The 21,404-nt window shown below is 41.2% G+C and overlaps 2 protein-coding genes across 2 annotated transcripts in view; both read left to right on the top strand.

Annotated features, from left to right (window-relative positions):
- Positions 1–2,859, top strand: part of LOC128374962 (AT-rich interactive domain-containing protein 1B-like) — a 177,445-nt gene extending 174,586 nt beyond the window's left edge. Inside the window, exons 19-21 of the mRNA XM_053335180.1 lie at positions 207–337; positions 678–784; positions 905–2,859. Coding sequence (XP_053191155.1) covers positions 207–337; positions 678–784; positions 905–2,492 — 1,826 coding nt within the window. The 3' untranslated portion in view covers positions 2,493–2,859. The remainder of the gene's footprint in view (positions 1–206; positions 338–677; positions 785–904) is intronic.
- A 7,986-nt stretch (positions 2,860–10,845) lies between these two features.
- The window catches only part of LOC128375322 (palmitoyltransferase ZDHHC14-like), a 51,735-nt gene continuing 41,176 nt past the window's right edge, over positions 10,846–21,404 (top strand). The window contains exons 1-2 of the mRNA XM_053335646.1: positions 10,846–11,349; positions 11,945–12,239. Of these exons, the coding sequence (XP_053191621.1) occupies positions 11,998–12,239 (242 nt within the window). The 5' untranslated portion in view covers positions 10,846–11,349; positions 11,945–11,997. The remainder of the gene's footprint in view (positions 11,350–11,944; positions 12,240–21,404) is intronic.

Here is a 21,404-nt window from a genome sequence, read left to right as displayed (position 1 = left end):
TAGGCTGTTCAATTCTAGCTCAATATGTAGCTTGTATTTTCAAGCTCTAAAACAACAACATTACTTTCCAACTTTAACTCTATAATTTCTAATTTTCAGGTGAAACTACCACAACATGAGTTGCATTTTATTACAGAAGTCTTTTTGTCATTTGGAAAAAGTCTCTTTCTTTCCTGATTCCAAAACTCCCACTGTTTTAATCCCAGGAACACCTGAGGCCTGGCGTGTGATGATGTCTCTGAAGTCTGGACTTCTGGCAGAGAGCACATGGGCTCTAGACACCATCAACATCCTGCTGTACGATGACAGCACCGTGGCCTCCTTTAACATCTCCCAGGTAAAACAATTTTATGACTACAGCTCACTGATGGCTGACAGAACAGATTCATGTAGCCCACTAGAGCATGCTGTGACAGAGTTAGGGTATACTGTATCTCTACAAACCTGATCATCTAGATTAACCTTTTGAATTGTTTGAAGAGTCTATAAAATTCAGTGGGGGTAACATTTTTAGTGGATTTTCTTTGCAAGTCTCACTTAATAGAGAGACTTGCAAAATAGAGAGATTTGAAAAGAAAGTGATTATAATGTGGGACCCCTTGTCAACTTGTGTCTGGTTTATTGGTCTGATTTCTGCTTCTGTTGTTGACATTGATATCTTCTGTTTGTCTGACCAGTTGCCTGGCTTCCTAGAGCTCATTGTAGAGTACTTCCGTCGTTGTCTCATTGAGATGTTTGGCATCCTGGAAGAGTATGAAGTTGGGACTGTGGCGCACAAAAGCCTGTTGGGCCCCTCCAGTAACGAGAAAGAAGAACCCATCCCTGACCAGGAAACAGACTGTACAATCCAGCTTGAGCCTGAGTCAGCCCTGGCTGCAGAGCTGCTGGTGGAGCGAGCAGAGAGCAGCACGGAGGAGGCTCCACCTGTCACTAAAGAGCCAGTGTCATCTGAGGTGAATGGCGAGAGAGAAGAGTCTGAGGTGAACTTAAAGGATGACAAGAACAAAGAAGACAGAGAAAAAGGGGGAGATGAAGAGGAGAGTGAAAAGGGAGCGGAGAGTAAAAAGGAATGTGTTGACCAGCCTGTCACAGCGCTAGAACCCAGACCTAAACAAGCCAGCAAGTATGATAAGCTCCCCATCAAGATTGTCCATAAAGAGGACGTAACTGAAGACATGACAGGCTATGTCACTGAGTTCACCAGCGGGCTGCTGCACTGGCAGGCTGGTGGAGGTGACTCCACTGCTCACATTCAGACACACTTTGAACCCCGCAGCGAACCACCTACAAAGGCAGACGAAAAGATGAGGAAAGAAAACAAACAGGAAAACAAAATGGATGATGTGAAGAAACAACCAAGGAAACATATCACTGCTACTATCGATGATGTTCTGTGTGCTAGGGTTGACGCCCTCTCTTACGCCCACCCTGCACGCTCTTTGCCATCCTATCCATTCAGGGTGCATTCAGACGGGGAGCAGGACCATATCACTTTGCTGGAGGACGAGCCTCGATGCCTGGACGAGGCACCACTCTCCACAACCTCTGCCTGGCAGGACTCTCTGACCAAGCGGTGCCTCTGCGTCTCTAACATTATCCGGAGCCTGTCCTTTCTCCCGGGGAATGACTCGGATATGTCACGCCACCCTGCTCTGGTTCTTCTTCTTGGCAGGCTCCTCTTGCTGCACCACCAGCACCCAGAGAGAAACAGGTCGCCCCCTACCTATCAGAGAGATGAACAGCAGGAGCAGGGGCTGTCGAGCAGTAAAGAGGAATGGTGGTGGGAGTGTCTGAGCGTGCTCAGGGAGAATGCCATGGTCACTCTGGCCAATATCTCGGGCCAGTTAGATCTCTCCACCTATCCAGACACTATCTGTCTCCCCATCCTGGATGGGCTGCTCCACTGGATGGTGTGCCCTTCAGCTGAAGCCCAGGACCCCTTCCCATCTGCAGCACCCTTCTCCCAGCTCACTCCTCAGAGGCTGGTGCTGGAGTGCCTCTGCAAGCTGAGCATCCAGGACGGTAACGTTGACCTCCTGCTAGCTACACCGCCTTTCAGTCGACAGGAGAAACTCTTCACTGTCTTGCTCCGCTATGTGGGTCAGAGGAAGGCCCAGGTGTACAGGGAGATGGCAGTGGCAGTCCTCTCCCACCTGGCACAAGGAGACTCCACAGCAGCGCGTGCCATAGCCATGCAGAAGGGCAGCGTGGGGAATTTGGTGGGCTTCTTGGAGGACGGTGTTAGCATGTCGCAGTACCAGCAGAACCCTCACAGCTTGTTGCACATGGGGCATCCCCCTATGGACCCACCAAGTATAAACATGATGTGCAGAGCAGCTAAAGGCCTGTTGGCCATGGCTAAAGTAGAAGAGAACAAGACAGAGTTTGTGCTGTATGAAAGCAGATTATTAGACATCTCCATTTCCTCAGTGCTCAACGTGGGAGTGGTGGCCATTATTTGCCAAGTTCTCTTTCACTTAGGGAAATTATGACAGGAGGAGAGGCAGGACTCACATGGCAGACATTAAGGCGGACAACATATTTCTGTGGTTTTTCTATTTTTATTTATCAAAATGACAGAAAATGTTTGTTTGTTTTTTTTTAAAAGAAATATCCACATAAACAAAATATCTCTATATATGTATAGCTTCTAGGCACTGTTAAAAAAGTGAGTTTGGGATTTGAAAGCTCATTTTAATACAAATATTTAATACCTGCTGGTGTTGGATTGCTACGTTTGATATTTTGTTTGGCATTTGTTTTGTTTTTTTGTTTGTTTACTTTTTCAGCCAAAGCTGCCACCAGATCTCGGTGCTGAATTATGTGGTTCCTTTTGAGTCGATGAGTTGTTGAGATGTTTTTCAGTTTTATAAATGCTATAATATACTCATCAACATTTTGTTAATGGAGAGTATTTATTTAAAATGTGACACTGTACAGTAGTTTGAACTTTTTTGCCAGCAGCTGTGGGGGAAAAAAAACACTGACTTTTTAAATTGAAATATATATGTCTCCATCGCTGGAAGATAAATTGTGCAATAGGACTAGAGCAAGTTGTCCCTTTTTGAGAACAACAGGAAGATGTAAATCTTTAAAGACACCTGCAGTGTGTGCTTTAGGCCATCATGAGGCAGCATTGCACCAGCCAATCAACATGAGAGAAGCGCATCTGTCAAAAGAAGTGTCTAATTTATCAATCATAGCCTCAACGACTTTCACAGATGAACTTTGTGTTTCCTAAGCACTTGTGTTATGTCTGTATTTTTTCATCACTGTGTATATAAACCGTTGTACAATGGACGCACATGATTCTTTCGGTCTCAATCAAGCATAGCAAGAGATGGGACTTTCTGACTATTATAACAAATGCTTTTATTGTTGTTAAAATTTGTTATTGTTATTATACATATTTTGTTAATGGGGTCAAATATTTGAACATGGCAGATGTAACTGATGTTTCAATGTAAAAATTCCTGTATGCATTGTATTATAGCTGACAAAACAATCGCTTTGGTAATCAAACGTGGAAGTGCCAGGGTGAGAGGATAACTAGCTGAGGTTACATAAGAAAACTGAACACATTTCTGTTCGTTACTGTCCTCCATTCATATCAATGGGCATATTTTTGAATCGAGATAATGCTCTAAAAGAAACATGTGAAAAGAACCTTCAAAATGTCCTGAAATCTCATTGTAAAATTTGCCTTTTTTCGTATGACTCCATGTCTCTCTTTTATTCAGTATACACATTTATACTCTGTGCTGCACATGTCACAAATAAATGTACGATGAACATCGTTAAGCACCGGAGACGTTGCATTATGTCCAGACAATCTTAGGCCAATAAAACAAACATCAACTGCTTACTCGGGCTGCTTCTCATTGACTTTGCTCTAAATGATTTGATCACAGCCAGAGGACACGTGATAAGATGACCTGATTGTGTTCTGACTGATCACACTTGAGTTCAGATATTTCAGCTTAAAGATAAAGATGGCTGCTGTTGTAGTATGACCTCAGAGGTTTGTAATGCATACTAAAAATGCCATCCCATCTATAAATATCAGTTTTATATTTGATCTCTAATGAGCAGTAGAACATTAACAGGGTTATTTAACATCTTGTGATAACATTATGCATACTTTTATTGCAGTATTGATAACTGTTAGATACAACATAGTATTAAAAAATAATCAGCAGCATCATCATGTGTGCCCAGTAATAATTCCTATGAATATAATAACAGGACAAAGGTGGTGTAAGCTGTTACTGAAAAGGTCAGTCCTCCCTGAACACTGTGATGTATTGACTGTAATGTGTGCCTGTTCCAGATCAACTGAATGAAATATTTTGAAGTTATTTAAAGTATTGTCACGCACCAGATAATATTCACATTTCTCAAATCTTGATCCAAATATTATGACATTCTTTCGTTATAAAAGACTAAACATTTGAATGAACCTGAAATACTTGTATAGAGTGTCCCTTCTAAAAGACAGTATGTCTAAAGGATATTTCCCAATCTGCCACTAATGATTATTGCAGCATCATTCAAGGACCTGAGAAAGAAAGAAAGCCATTTAGAAAGAAAACAACTGATATTGCAGCAGTCCTCTAACCGCATTAAATGTGAAGCAAGAATTGTTCCCAGGGCTGCGTCACTCTTACAGTCACTCTGTCTGTTGATGAATTTCTGCCTTTAAACTTCCCTTTTCTTAATAACTATGTTGAAATGTGGATTAAATTCAACAACAACCCTGCTATCAGTTGTTTCACCGTAGTCAATTTTGAATATATATATATACAGTTGCATTCAAAATTATTCAACCCCCATTGCATTTTAGGTTTATTGGCAACATTTAAACATCTTCAGGTGTTTGCAACAAACAAATTACACAAGAACAGTTTAAATAGTTAAATAAAACTAATATTACAAGGATTTTATCCAAATTCAACACTAAATCCTACTTTCAATGACTACTGTAGTCTCAAAAATATTCAACCCCCTGAATAGAATTCCTCATAAGAGCACACATTTTCAAATCAGGTGTGGTCTAAAGCACACCTGATGCAACATTTCAAGGGCTTCATTAGTTGCATCAGGTGTGCTTGATATAGAACCCCTCAAATACCTGGACTGTTGACAGTGACGTTTCATTGCATGTTAGAAATATCGCTGAGTCAAGAACAATGTCCAAAACATTCAGAGAAAAGATCATTGCCTTGCACAAACAAAGAAAAGGATACAAAAAGATAGGAAAGGCACTGAATGTTCCTAGAGATACAGTTGGAAGCATAGTTAGCAAATTTAAAGTTAAAGGAACAGTGACTACACTACCCGGGCGTGGCAGAAGAAGGAAGCTATCAACAGCTGCCACCAGATTCCTGAGGAGACAGGTGATCAAAAACCCTCAACTGACTGCAAAAGACCTGCAGCAAGACTTGGTGGCAGCAGGCACTGAAGTTTCAGTTTCCACAGTAAGGGGTATACTGAACACTGAAGGGCTCCATGCCTATACTCCACGTACACCACTACTGACCCAAAAGAACAAGAAAAGTCGGCTCCAAATTGCTCAAAACTATATAAATAAGCCAAAGAGGTTTTGGGAGCGATGTAACAAAACTGGAACTTTTCGGGCCTATTGATCAGCAGTATGTCTAGAGGAGGAAGAAAGAAGCATACGCTGAAAAGAACACCCTGCCTACAGCATACTCTGCTGCTCAGGGGCTGCTTTGCTTCCTCTGGCACTGGGAACCTGCAGTGTGTGGAGGGCAAGATGGATTCAATCAAGTATCAGGAAATCCTGGGAGAAAATGTCAGGCCGTCTGTGAGGAAGCTGAAGCTTGGACATCATTGGACCTTCCAACAGGACAATGATCCCAAGCATACCTCAAAGTCCACCAGGGCTTGGTTTCAGAAGAAGTCCTGGAAGATACTAGAGTGGCTATCACAGTCATCTGACTTGAGCCCCATTGAAATTTTTGAAAAAAGCAGCTGCAGCATGCAAACCCAAGAATATCAGTGAACTGAAGGCCTTTGCCCATGAGGAAGGGGACAAGACCCCCTCACTAGGGGCTGGTGTGTGGCTATGCATCACGTTTGCAGCAGGTCATAACAGCAAAAGGGTGCTCTACTAAATACTAAAGATGCTTGTCATGAAGGGGTTGAATAATTTTGAGACGGCAGTAGTCATTAAAAGTGGCATTTTGTGTTGAATTTGGAGAAACCACTTGTAATATTAGTTGTGTTGGGCTATTTAAATAGTTCTTGTTTGATTTGTTTATTGCAAACAGCTGCTAGTTTGTACATTTTGCCAATAAACCTAATTTGCAGTGGGGGTTGAATAATTTTGATTGCAACTGTATATCTTTTTTTCTCAAGAGAGGTATAAAGAAAATACTGCTTCCTTGTACATTATAGTATGCACTTCAAAAGGAATGTAAAAATGAACGGGTTCATTGGTCATATGATAGTGCTACACTGATGAAAGTCCATGTTGCAGTCTGGGTCTGATAAAGAATCTCAACAATTTCATTATTGTACTCATGGGACCCCAGAGAGACATTCACCGAGCATCTGTTTTTGTTTAATCCTCATTAGGAAAGAGGTCAGTGACATCACTATTCTCAGCACATACACTGATGAGTACCCTTCCTCTTCACATCCTCACCTGAATCCTAAAATGCTTGTGTTCCTGCATTCAGGAAATCACCAAAGCCCATGAGACAAAAACTAGATTTTTAGGGGCATCGGTAGTGAAAGAGTAGAGAGGAATTCTTGTCGGACTACATAGTCAGATTTTTCTGGCCCATGTGAAGACCCATCTGCAGCCAAGATTAAAACTGCATGGTTTGTCTGTACAGTTGACACCATTTACGCTTATCCAATAAGGTAAGAGCACATGCAGACATCTACAATCATTGCTTCTGCAGTCCACCTCTATCTCTCTTCAGTGCTGCCTGAGGTCAAGCAACATGTAACTTATCTGTTAGTTAAATGATAACAGGTACAGTATGACCTGCTCCTCATGCACATAACATTTTCCTCACATACTGTTTAACCTTTTCATTCATTCAAAGTTGTGCAATTACATCACATTATATTTGGCCTTTAATTGGTCATTTTGGCGGTGCTACCGATCCTGTTAGTGTTTTCCTACTATCAAATGTTACTATGAAGAATGAGTTGGATACTTAAAATGTTGATCAGTCTAACATCTAATGACACGTGTGTGTGTGTGATGCAATCTCTACTATCTCTATACTACCATTCACTACTCTCTCATTTCATAAGAAAAGCTGCCAACCACCAATTTCATTATCTGCTAGTATGACACATCAGAGGCTAAATATACTGTGAATCATAAAAAGTCTAACAGCTCCAGATACTCTCCACTAACTTCTTACTTTCTAACAATGCTTATCTGACCCTCTTATATCCTTTATCCTTTATCTATTTTCTTTTTTTTTTTTGTTTTGTTTGAATAGCATCCTCAGTTTGTTTTCCCTCCCAATTGTTACTTCCTTTTTAGATGGAATTTCCTTCCTTTACCAGGGGAAATGTGGGCATAATATCAAGTCCTATTTCAAGCTGCCTTTAATAATAACATTCTTCAGGATGACAACACAGGAAACAGTCTGATCGCAGGTCGGGCTTCAAAGAATAGCTGGATTGTTTGGCTGCAGAGAGGTGTAATCACTCATCTTCATTTTATGAAAATCTCTCTGACACCATAAAACTAATTACAGCATTCCTAAGAGGTGGTAAGGTGGTGATTGATTTCTAACTAAAGCTTGTTTCTGTTGGGGGAAACAAGAGAAACAGACATGTCACTACATCTTGGGCTGTCTAACTGTAGGTATATTGGTGATACATGCACCTGCACATTATAAACAGAGACTTAGCCCGCATACCTCTGAGTGCTTTCAATTTCAACCTGTCACTTAGAGTTTAGATGGAAAGTGGGCTGCTGTACTTTTTTGGTGATGGAGGATGCGTTTCACGTAGGCAGCCAACCGCGGGAGAAAGCCTCCCACACTCGTGTGCCTCTGAGAAGCTGAGTCATCGAGCTCTGACAGGATGGATGTGGTGGCTGAGAGGAAGCTGGGCCCATCATTGGTTACTGCTGGGTACCCTGCCCTGCTACCTCTGACCACTAATATAGGTAGATGAATGAGTGCTGGGTAAAAAACACGACTGCTCTGACCTTTCCATTGATGTGTTACAACATATGTGAGGTAGCAGTGGTGTGTTTCCTAGATCAGGCTGCATCCATTAATTGTGGCTATAGAGAGTACTTTGGCCTCTTGAAATGGCTTTGATCGCAGTATGTTCTTTCATCCTGTCCAGCTTTCTAAATGAAACAATATTGCTTGGATGAGGCCTTGGCAGGATGTGATTGAGTCCCATGTTGTTCTTGGATTCGGACTCAAAGGCCCTATCATGTCCACCCATTTCCCAACACAAACACAGCCTCAGCCATATGTCATGCAGATCATTAGCAGCCACTGAAAATATCAACGGCTTTTCAACAGATTTAACTATAATGTGCCTCTTGATAGCTTTGCATGCCCAGCAGTGGCAGCCAACAACGAAGGCTTCTCAGTCAGCAGGCAGATGCATACGCTTTTTGGGTGGGACAACTTACAGTTCATGACCACTTCCTTAGGAACTCTTTGTCAGCCAGCTTTGTGAGTCAAGAAATGTAGTTTGTATGCATGTGTCAGAAAGTTGATGATGTTTCATTTCCACTCATCTGACTATCAAACAACTAATGTACTAGCAGCGCATAAAAGTACAGTGAGAATAAATATTGTCCTCTGCATGGTGTTTGAGTCTGAACAATGAAGGCTTCTCACATTACATGAAATGCAGCCAGACTTGTGGTTCTTTTCAGAGAAAGTGGGTAAGTGTATGTCTGTGGGAGTGAATGAGCCAAATCGCTTGGGTGACCACAGAGTGAGATGAGGAGGTGTATGTATTTGTGTGTGAGTGTGTGCGTGTTTGTGCATGTGTAGGTGTTAAGAGGAGGACAGATGACAAAGGAACTGTAGGCTGATGATGCAATCATTTGTATTAATGCCGGCTGAACAGGAAATTGCATCATATAAGTGAACTGTGTATCGTGTGGGAGACGGGCACGAGCCATATGGCAACATCACTGCATGTCTGTCTTCAGAAGAAACAATGTATGACTAATAGTGCCTCCAACTACTGAAAGATGTACTGCCGATAATGTTTTGTTATGTCAGCCTTCAGACATTTTATCATCTTCCTGAATCAAGTTGATTTATTTCATCATTGTCTTCCCTGTTTGACCGTCCAGACTTTCACTAAAAGTGTGAAAAATTATCCATCTTTCACTTTTTTTTTTGGGGGGGGGGGGGGGGGCAGCACATGAATGTTTGATAAGAACTGGATACCCAACATTAAGCTGGCCCCTATTCATTCCAATAAAGATGCATATAGTGTGAGTATAATTACAGAAACACTGTTGACACATGCTTACATAACCTACTCCGTTGCTAGTGGATAAATTGTTTTGAGCATCATATAGCCCCCGTGAAATGACTTGTTTCACTATCAGAATTTGATCCATTTGGTTCAGTCACATTTGGAAAGTCTAGAAGAGCTGCACAACTAAATTATTTTATAACCATTCATCAGCAGAGAGCAAACAGGAAGTGAGCCTGTTGAGTAAAAACTCTGTGAAATACAGAGGGATTTATCTGACAGTGATAGGCTTAATCAGCATTGTGTAAACTCATTTGGCGAGGCCTCAAATGTAACAGACATTTATTTATATGTATCAGCTCCACATTGCAGGTTTAAATCTTCATGGTTTAAAAAAAAAACTATAATTCATATGAGGGGGGACCCCAATATTCCCAGCACAAAGAATTAGTCATAAGTCATGAATCTGTTAGTTTTCTAGTTCCCTTTGAAGTACTGTTTTGAGATGTGCTCGCCAGCCATTCCTGTAAACATTTCCTGTATTCATCATGTGTCATGATGTCCACACCCTCCTGTGATTCTTCCTGGATTTCTTCCATGGTGACAAATCTTCCTCCTGTCAGTCCCAATTTTAGCCTCTGATAACTACACCCTACTCATGCTATCATTAACTGGCTATTGAGTGGGTCCTGCCAACAGTTTTACATACATCTTGTTTATTTTTTACCTTGTACAAACCACTGGTGGTCCGAACCAGTCAAGCGTCCTGAATACAGTTACCTCGCAAAGTAAGACAGTGACAGACGTTAACAGTCAGATGGTTGATCCAATCCCCTGCCAAGTGCCTGCACTTTTCCATGGACAACTTCTCAGATGGTTCTGTGTAACAAACCATCTGGTGCGTCATGTTAGTTAATTATAGCAGTCTATGAGAAAAATCATAGTAGTAGTATTCCTACAACAATGAATGAATTGCTGTATAATTGAAGCCATGGCCCAGATTTTAAGATGTATAGGGTTGTCTTGGGGATTTAAAACACTGACTATTTAATTGTAACATCTCTAGTTTGAGTCTGGCTGGGGACTTTTGTTAGATGCAATTTCCATTCTCCCCCCTAATTTCCATTATCCTGGCTTTACTGTCAATTAATGTGAAATACCCCTACTACCTTAGTAGAGAGAGGTGGGCGGGGTGTATATTTGATTCCCGTCACTTTACACCCATCGTTGGACACGCCCCTGCTACAAGGACCCCATTTTATGGACGCCCGGAGGTCCCCGGACTACGGTTTGGGAACCCCTTCAGCAGCCCGTCCTCCTTCACGCTCCGTACAGTAGTGAGTTCAACCTCGGTTGGAGGGGGGAGGAGCAGGAGCAGGAGCAGGCTGGGAGACTCTGCTCCCATGTTGATGTTTGTTGTTTGCGAGGGTGGCAGCACTGTGTGTGGTGAGGGGACATCATGTGAACGGAGGGTTGTCGACGCTTCTTGGGGAATGTCGCAACTTTCCACCCCCCCACCCCCCCTGAATATACGCGTCTGAATTGTGAAGATTTCTGAGGACTAGTGGCTGATTGTTGTTGTGAAACACTTGGACATATGGCTGGAGGGTCCTGCTCGGTGCCTGTTGTACGACGGCCAGTCATGATGCTGGAGCTCGTCTGAAGAGAAGAGCACCCCGCTGTGTGGTCTTTCTCTGGGTTTGCCTTCCTCTTTTTTTTGCACCAACTTCTTCCTCGGCGACGAGCTGCAAAACCAACTCATTTTTTTACCCTTTAAACTTCTGAAAAATGGTGTTCTTCCCTTTGTTCTCCGCTCGTAACAAACCTGGATAACGAAAAGGAGCAGCTACGACGTGACAACACCCCGGCACGACAACCAGCGTTTACTTTCCCTCGGTAATGTTAACGTTAAAGACTGTGCTTCAACCGAGCAAACACACACATAACACCGGGGTGTGAAGCCATGGTGTCTGTCATGTTATGCCGCTGACAGCACACTCAACCCCTCGTCTTAACTCCTCTTGTGTGGGAGAGTTTAAAGTAAAATAGCCCAATGTAAACGTGTGAGTAGGCTGGGAGCTAGCGTTTAATTGCATTTAGTTGGTCAACGTGCTAACATTAAGTCATTTTTTATCAACTTGCTAGCTGTGTTAGCCTTAGCAGCACTTTAGCCAGGTTGCTTGCTAACAAAGGCACTATTAATGTTAAGCTATGACACAAGTGAGCTGCTAGTGAAGTTATTTGCCAAGTTAGCTAACATAAGGTGAGCTAAACTTGCTGTTTTGCTTTACCAAACTCACTCGAGGCTCTTAAGGATTGCTAACCAAATGCGGTGTGCGCGTTTGCTACCTATTATTAATAACAGGAAGTGTGTCTGTGCACTTTTCACGAACTTTTTTCCCACCTACAATCGCCCCAGGCATTGGTCTGAAAACTTTGTGAACCCCTCAAAGCCTGTCTGCTCAACTGAACTGGTTTCTTCTTTTCGCAGAGGCACATCTGCCCGGGGATTTATTCAGCTGTGGGGATTTTAATCTGTAATTGATGCATCTCGGCGTGTCTGAGTCCATGAGAGAGTGCGAGTACAGCCAAATAAGCACTCGCAGCTCTACACCAATGGAGACCCCTTACAAGAAAAGGACCCCAAAGAAGAGAAAGTGGGAGTCCTTCCCAGGTCGGAATAAATTTTACTGCAATGGGAGGATTATGATGGCCAAGCAGACAGGGGTTTTCTACCTCACCCTTGTCCTCATACTAGTGACTTGTGGACTTTTCTTCACCTTTGAGTAAGTATTGTTGGAACAGTCTCTTTGTGCTTCAATCTGCTGTTTACTTATGCACATTGGCATTGTAGATCATGGATTTCATGGGCTCAGCTGTCAGAGGAAAAAGTTTATGTTATTGGCATCACTCTGGGTGGGTTTATTTCCTACTGTCTCCTCGGGGCTCAGGGAGATGTCAGGACTAACTAGTTGGGGATTAGACAGAGGCTTCTTTGGTTTTTTGAGAGTATTGAGAATATTTATCTTTAGTGAAGGCAGTGTGTTTTTGCAAGGTCTGTTGCTGATGGAAAATGCCCTGTGGTTGTTTTGAATTGGTGTAGGTTTCCTGTTTCATTTTATGGGTTACACATGCACTTACATACAGTTTACAGAAGTGTCCTTGAGCAAGGTACTGAGCGCTGAACACTATAGTCCTTTACCTTTAATACTTGTGTGTATAATTTGGTCTCAAATAGAGACCAATAAAGATGAGAAAACCAGCTCTCCAACTATGGGTAAGTTTAACATTTTTCTTATCAAATGTCCCCTGTCATGTTTGACAAGTCATACATGATTTATAGATTAGACTAAACTGTCTCTGTCCATCTACTGTTAATCACAGTCCCATCAGGAGCTTTCTGTCTTTGTCCCACTGACAGAACAACCTGTTATCAACAGACAGCATGTACTGCTCCACACTGTCTCATTCGGCTCTTCATCTCATCCTGGATGTCCTAAATTGGCCCGTTGTGACTGAAGTACACAATGCCGCATGCAGACACAGACACTGACCTGAGCACTGCCAACACACAGGCTTACCTTGAGAGATAGTACATTGTCTTTCTCCTCATTAGTCCTGAGTAATCACTCTGTCATCTGTCATCTCAGAAACCCCATCTATGCCAGATAAGAATCCTGCTCCATCATGAGATTTGTTGCTCAATCGGACAGTCGCTATCAGGGTAAAGAGCTTCAGAGCCAGAGAGACCTTAATAGGCTGCTGCTCGGTATCTGCACTGTAAATGTGGTCTTTGCTCCACGATATGGACAAAATCAAAGCATCTTAAATATACAATAGGTAGTGCTTAAAACAATTGGCTGATCAAGTGATTAGGCAATTGATGTAATAATAATCCTCAGAGATTTTGATAACAGAGTAATTTAAGTAATTTATGAAGCAAAAAAACCTAACGTTCATGAGCTCCAACTTCTCCAGTGGGGGGATTTGCTGCTTTTCTTTCTTGTATATCACAGTAAATTAAATATGTTTGGGTTTTGTTCTGTTGGTCTGACAAAACAAGACATTTAAAGACATCTTCTGGAGCTGTGTGGAAATGTCAGACATTTCCCCACAGTTTCCCATCATTTTGTAGTCTAAAATAATGAATCAATTAATTGCATAATTGTTGCAGCCACCTTTTTATTTCTCCTGTGGCTCCCTTGTGTCTGAAATCCATCACAGGTGCATTGCTACACGTAACACATCTATCAACAGTGACCTCTGGACCACTTAATCTTTCAATACATTGTCACCTCAGCAGAGAAAGAGACATAACCCATGACCAAAGGCCAGACAGCTAGAGAGAGGGCCTCACAGACTACAACTCCCAGCCCTATTTACCACGGAGCAGTTGATAATAAGACTGAGATGGACATTGACTATACTGCAGTGTGCATTTGAACCTGGAAGTTTCCCAGCACCCACATGGAGGATGCCAGATGCTTCCTGATGATACCCCTCTCTCCACTCAGAGAGCTTCATTTCCTACACTGGTCTGTCAGTTAAACATGGCCCAGTGTAGTGTCCTCTGTTTGTTGTGACTACAGGGGACATTTTTCAGGAACACCACGCAACCACAAAGCCACTTTTCAGCTTAGCACTGTCCTCCCTGCTCAACTGTCCATGTCCCCAGGCTGGCCGAGTCCTCCTGACTTTCCTTTCTCTCTACCACCCCCCTCCTCACCCCCCAACCGTACACTCATCAACTGAAGGGAGACATTTATTGGACAGGGCGATAGTCAGCAGATCTGCACATTGGCTTCTGTTGTCATTAACTGTAATGTGTTTCGATTAGATGTGTTTTTTTAACCTCACTCTCCAGTTCTCAGCGTAGTGGAGAACAACTGCTCATTCAAATCTGTGAGTGTTCCTTCTGTATTATGAATCGCGTCTGTATCCCGTTAACGGTATTTTAAACGAGGCTGCGGGATGATCACACCTGGGCCGTATCTGTTGCACGATGATGGCACTTCAGGCCGATGTTCTGATTTGTGAGGCCCACCCAGAGTCAACAGATGGCGAGTATTTAGAGATGGAGAGATGCACAGAACATTTACCAGCTCTCTTTCTACATCTCTGTATTTCTTTTTGCTTGTTTTATTTTTTTTGTCTCTGTCTGAGGGGTGCTCAGCCATGCACAATAAACCCTGTTAGTGACCGGCAGACTTTGGTCTGTTTATTATTCTTTTACATGCTCCCCCCAGACGCTCATGTGTTCTGTTGTTGCACATGTTGCCTACTCTACCTTATGTCTCGTAAAAGTTCACTCAGGCAGATGTTGGAAGTTGAAATCTGTTTTGTTTGATGTGAAAATTGATCTCAAGAACCACAGTGGTTCACGTCGGGCACAGAAAAGGACACTATGGCTTTAGTAGTACTTAAGATAGACAAGTCCATTAGGTGTAATGCACTAACTATCAGTATTGGAGACTGAAGGACCTTTTATCATCAAACTATATTACAAAAACCATAAATTAAAGGGAAGTTGCATGGATCTGCACTGCAGTCACCATCTGCAGGAATCGAATCATAACAACGAGCTAACACATGGAGCCAACTAGCTCCATGCAAGATGTTAACGATTAAGTGATAATCAGATAAGGCAAGAATTTGATCATTTAAGACATGCACGAAGTTGGCACAGCAATATTTTTGATTGTGTGAAATTGGTTCCATCCATGAGGGTGTTTGTAGATGGCTTAATTTACGACTAATTTCCATACATTTGGGTTAACTGCAGTACCTGTGTATTGTGAGCAGCTGTGATCAGAGCCTGTGATGCGAGCACGGTGCAAGTTGTTTTCCATATAACAAGATGTGCACACTGCACAGCCAAGGTCGTGGGGTGCCTTGATGACCTGTTGAACGTCTGAGTTCACTGTGAAGTCAGTGTATGTCACTTGCAGCTCTTTAAATTCGCAACTCTTCTAGCGTTTTTCCCTTGCAGTATCTGCAAAACTGAACTGCCAATTATCGTCAAGAAGCTATAATGGCACTTACCAGTCACTTGCTACCATATAGATATAGAGATATTCTTTAAAGAAAGCCAGTAAAATTAAACTCTGTAGTCAGGTGATGGGACAGCACGTCCTCTTGATGTCAGTATATGTAGGCTGCAGCCCATTTCTTAGATACAAGAAGGGGTTAAGCTTTGATTTAAGTGCCCTGCACGTTTCATCTCATCTAATTTATGCCTCCATTAAGTCTTGTAACTATTTTATTTATGGTGCTTGGTGGGAGTAGTACACTGCCTGGGAGTGTGTGCTGCCTGACGGGTTTTAACTCAAGAAAAAAATGTCCTTATCTGCACAGAAAGTGCAACAAGAATGCTCAGGACCCAATCACATTTACTTACCAAAACAAAACTATCTGCCTTAAAACATATTCCCTGCTTGCTGATATTTAAAAAAAATATTACTGAAGTTGATCAGAAAGATAAAGGATAGCAACAAACTTTTTTAGAAAAGCTGCGGCAGTCTGCCATGTTGCGGCCAGAATCATTTCAGCGAAACTCCTAAGTAGGGCTGGTTATGCTTGTTTGATTTAGAAACATGTCAGCCACTTTGGCAGGTAGTTAGCCACACTGATCCTGCCATGAATGCAATCAGCTGGTTTTGGCTAAGCAACAAGACAGATTCACTCACATGGATGTTTCTAAGAAGGCAGAATGAGTCATCCACATGAAATGATGTTGGATGACTTGTAGTTGTTTTACAAGTGATTCCTCTTTTAGTTAGGTTCTTGCTCTCTGCTCACCCCCACTTTGCTACTGCCTAATCCCAATCTGCATTCATGTTAGTTATGATTTTGGCATGGTAGAGTGAGATTGCCTCTGTGGGATTAGAATAAAAATGTTTTATTTGGATCAGAAGTATTTGAAAGAGTAATTAAGCTTTGCTGTTAAGTAAGGGAGAGAAAAGCAAAGGTTGGCTGAGAGAAAATAGTATGATTGTCATTATTTTATTTATGAGTTTTGTTTGCATCTAAAAATAGACTCTAAAGAAACACAACACACAAAGGAAAACTAAAAAAGATACAAAACAAGCCCAGAACAGACAAAAAATGTTCTTGTTTCTTTTTTGGAATTTAAAGTTGTGGCCAAAAAAATCTGTTTCCAATGTCAGATTTATAGTTCTGACATTAGAAATGTACAGTACTCTATATGGAGACATCCAAACACAAACAAGTCAAATAATCACACACTGTCTAGTCCACAGATAAATCATCCTCAGGTAATTATATTGAGTAATGTATATCTCTCTTTTCACCACAATGTAACCCTGATAGTTCAGATGCTTTTGAGGTCATTGAAACTATCATGGTTAGTGTCACAAAACCACTCTGAGTTGACATCATCCTGTTTGTTCACTGGTTTGATCAAGTGTCCCATAAAAGGACAAGTAAGCTGAGGTCTAGTTCCTCTAGTGGTCTTTGGTCCATCTGTTTCTGTGTATAGAAAGAAACCCACATAACCCCTTCTTATGAATAACTCGGCCATTGTGAGCGTGCTTCAGTCAGAGAATACAATAGCTCTCAAATCCCCTCAGCAAAGCATGTCATCTTTTGGCCGCCCCGGTGGTACAAATTTAATGCAGTGAAATCAGTGCAGTGGTGACCTTTTCTGTCGAGTGCTATGTTTCTCCTGCGCACTACTCCAGAGGGAGAGTAAATGTGTTTTCTGCATGCTCGGGCGAAATAATAAGTCAGCTTTTGGAGTGTCATAAGGCAAGCAATTGCGAAAGAGTCTTTGTCCACATAATTTGAACAGTCACACCCATGGTAGATTTTGGTTTCCCAAGTCAAGAAAAGCATTCCTCTTAAGTCAAGCTATCAAGTAAAAAATGTTCACTGCCATTCCTGATATAGTCCCACTGACATGTATTGTTTTACTACTACATGGGGTTTTTTATTTCATTACATGTTGTAATTTTTAACCTTGTTTAAATATCAGCCAGCCAGATCTAGGTCATTTAAATAACTGAATATGTTTTGGATGTGACTCTTACTTCCTCGCAGGACATTCTGTCACAGACTTTACTGTCGCTGTCTGTTTTGTGGACGCAAGAGGCAGATCTGTCACGTTGGCTCATTGAAACCAGGAATCATGTCCAGCTGTTTGCTTTTCTGTAGTGTGATTCCTCCCCCTGGCTAGCTCCAAGCCTTTAATCGACCCTACACCTTCTGTTTGTCACATAGCTTTCCTGTGCTAGCACATCCACTCCCTGAGCCAGAGGTAATTGAGTGCGTTGCCCACGTTGGAAGGTTATGCTAACTGATTTTGGAGAGTTCTCAAATGCATACATGATCGCTGCGGTCCACTGAGACTCCGCTGGGCTCTACTGACATCAGTATGAAAGATGGCAAATCCTGATTCCATGAAGCAGTCTGGGCAAAAAATGTAACCATTTGCAAAAGCATGTCATGTTCACTTGTTTCACTGACAAATGACTTGGCCTACAGCTAAGAGGAGGTTCATGTTCTGCCCTTGCCTGCCATCAAAAGCAATCAAAATGTAATAAAAGGCAAAGCTGACAAGGCCTTATATCCATGCTGCTTAGAAGAGTTATGAGACTTTAAGTGAAAGGCCACCAAGTGCTTCAAATACATTTTGACCACTTTTAAATGGATCCATGTATTTTGTTTGAATAAATTATATCTCTTATAAAGCACCCAGTGCTGAGAATTGCATGTCCGGATACCGCTTGTTGCAGGATTGATCATCAGAGGTAGGCAGACATTTTTGTAGATGTTAGGATATTGATTGCATTCAGAGCTGCAGCATAATGGCTGAAGAAAACTGTGTGTGTGTGTGTGTGTGTGTGTGTGTGTGTGTGTGTGTGTGGTTTATCTTAGGTGACACTGAAGGGACGGCCAGTGAATAGTGCTGAGCGAGTTTCAGTTGGTTGCATCAAGTGGAGATGAAAGTCGCCAAGCTTACCTTCCAGCTGAGTTTTGAAAAACTGGTTGGCATCATAAGAGGATTTAGTGGGAAATGTGATAACGGTAATCTGGATAGGATTATTGTTGAGATTAGCCTACCCTTTGGGAGACAAATGAGTAGGAAAACTTTGGGAGACCCTATTGAGGTAGAAAGATTATCTTCTGATATTCTGCGGAAATAATGAACATATCCAGCTGTTGTACAGAGGGCATTTGCTGAAAAAAAGAAGGCAAATAGCAGAATTTGCCAGTGTGACGGCACTAGCAGACTTTATTTTCAATTATGTGTGAATCATATTATCTTGTATAGAATTTAGATTTATACCTGAAATCATAGTATATAGTATAAATTTAGTTCTTATTGCTCTACTATTTGCTGCAAGTATGTGAAGTGATTGGAAAGATGAGACTAGGGATGGGTCATTAAAACCAATTAGTCCATTAGTCTTTCATGAGGATTAAAGTCAACCTTAGCGCTGCTGTAGTTTTTTTTTGTTTTTGTAGCTTTTTTTCATTGAAAAACTTGAATCAAGAGTTGCCATCCCTGCCACCTCTGCTACCTCTGTCCCTGCCGAAAGGGTTTTTTCCGCAGCATGTGTTCTGGTAAACAGACTCCTACCTTCACACCTCGACATGTTGTTGTTTCTAAATAAAAAAAACATTTAACTCTGTACGAATTATTATTAACTCATAACTTGCCTGCTGAGAAGATGTTTTCTGTTAGATAAAGTTGTAATTCCACTTTGATATGTAAAGCCACATCTTTGTAATTCAGTATAAGGCATAGGTAAGTGTTTAGTCAAGTTTGAAGCATTTTCTACAAATTAAGCTACTGTTGGTTACCAATTTAGAAATTATTTATTTTTTTCTGCCTGTAAAGTTTATTTCCAAATCGAAATTTTGCACTGTTATGAAAGTTCTTTTATTCAAGTAAGACGCAGGCTTACTGTTAAGAGGTTGCAGGTAACTTAATTGCCTATTCATATGGTTAAAAATAGTTTGGTGGCATTTGAAGACTCTTGTATGAGAGTTTGGTCATTTAAATTGTGCAAAGGCCAATATGCGAAGTCCTAATTGAGGGGTCTGTAAGCCCGTCAAATTTTTTTTTCTTTTAATTCATGTTTCTGTGTAGAAATGAAGGGTAAAGAAATATATGTACTATCACCTAAAGCTTATTGTTTATTATGGATATTGAAAGCAATTTTTTTGGCACATCATCTTTTCAGCCCTGTGAATGTCGGCATGCAGCGACTATTGGATTAGTCGTCGACTATACCCACCGACTAGTCTACCATGAAAAAATGGGCTCATGGACATCCCTAGTTGAGACAGTTGTTTTATATAAATGCCCTTTCATTTCTGCCTTATGGTATTATTATATGAGAAAAATGCAGCTCTCTTGATTAGTATGAGACCTGATTGAGAGAAGGCTTTTTATTAACTGGTTTTATTCAGTTGTTCCATTACTAAACATTTATTGACCTTTACTGTGCTTCCACCTATTTGCTTTTGGAGACGTGCAGTGCCTCAAGCTAAGAGTGAAGCTTAATGTTTAAAGTCAGCTGAGAGATAAGCTACCTGATTCTGAATTAACATCTCCAAACTGTCTTGGTGACCTTTGACCTTTTGGTAAAAAGTTTGAAGGGCAGTGTTTGTTTGGCTAAAGAGAGTAAAGTTCAGATGCGTTGTTTTTATTGGATTCTACATGGGTTAACTAATGCTGTTTGACATTAAGTTGGATTACTTTTTTTTTAATTGTTACTTGATCTGTTGGTTTAAACTGAAGAACTTGGGCTCATATAGATTTGCTCAAAGTCAAGCTGCATACCACATAACCACAGCAGGTAAATACAAAAGATAAATAGACGAATAGCATAATAATGTGCCAGTGTGTCACTCTTACCCCTTTTCCACCAAAGCAGTTTCAGTACTGGTGCCATCATGTATTGAGCTTTACCCTACATTAATCAAAGCATGATACATACACAGCTTGGCTGTCACAAGACACAGTAATGACTGACGTAGTGCATTGTCACTACATAGAAACTGAGGTTAGTTCCTTTTTTCACTTACTACATACTAAGGGCGTTTCCAGACCTGTAGATCGATTGTTTGCGCCGCAGCAGGTAATAAATTGTTAGACAGACCTTGTGTCGGTTCGGTTTCACATATGCATATTTCTAAACAAACCAAAATACGTAATAGTTGAGCTGGCTACTCCTCATAGGTCACTTTGGTGTTTATCTTCCGGACATAGATAAACACGCCACTTTGAGGTTTCACAATGGAACAACGTGGGCTGATCTTGGTGCTGGTCCTCGTGTATTACATCGTTTGCATTAGTCATTTTCAGAGGTGGAAAAAGTACTCACATTCTGTACTTATGTAGAAGTACAGATAGTTGTGTAAAAAAAGACTGGTATAAGTACTGATTCAACTCTTTACTCAAGTTAAAAGCAAGACGGTAAAGGATCTGAGATGTACTTACGTACAATAATAAAAAGGAATTTGTACCATCAGTTTTAGGATAGTTATCTTCTTTTGCTAACAACCTTCACAGAAGAAAATCACTGCACACAGTCTGATTTTGCTGCCAAATGTCAGACAGAATATATAACAGGGCTGGGTGATTATGGCAAAAATCAAAATCATGATTAATTGAACTTTTAACCTCGACTACGATTAATGAACAATTATCTCCACCCTTGATGAACAATTGTGTATTTTCACAGTTTCTTTAGTTTTGTATTTTCCACTGCTGCCCTCACACATGAGTATCTTTAGGGAGTGAAAATAATGATGTTTTAAGGTGTGACTTAAAAGCTGTGGTTAATATCTAGTTTACTTGATTAGAACTATGTAAAGATCATGGTTTGGATTAAAATGATCACTGGAGACAAGTTTTCAAATTCCTTAAAGATATGCAACCTTTGCTGTCATGGCAACAGTGAACACCACGATTAAATGAC

This window comes from Scomber japonicus, chromosome 16, assembly GCF_027409825.1.
Source record: "Scomber japonicus isolate fScoJap1 chromosome 16, fScoJap1.pri, whole genome shotgun sequence".
NCBI classification, from domain to species: Eukaryota; Metazoa; Chordata; class Actinopteri; order Scombriformes; family Scombridae; genus Scomber; species Scomber japonicus.
This window is presented reverse-complemented; position numbering and strand designations above follow the sequence as displayed.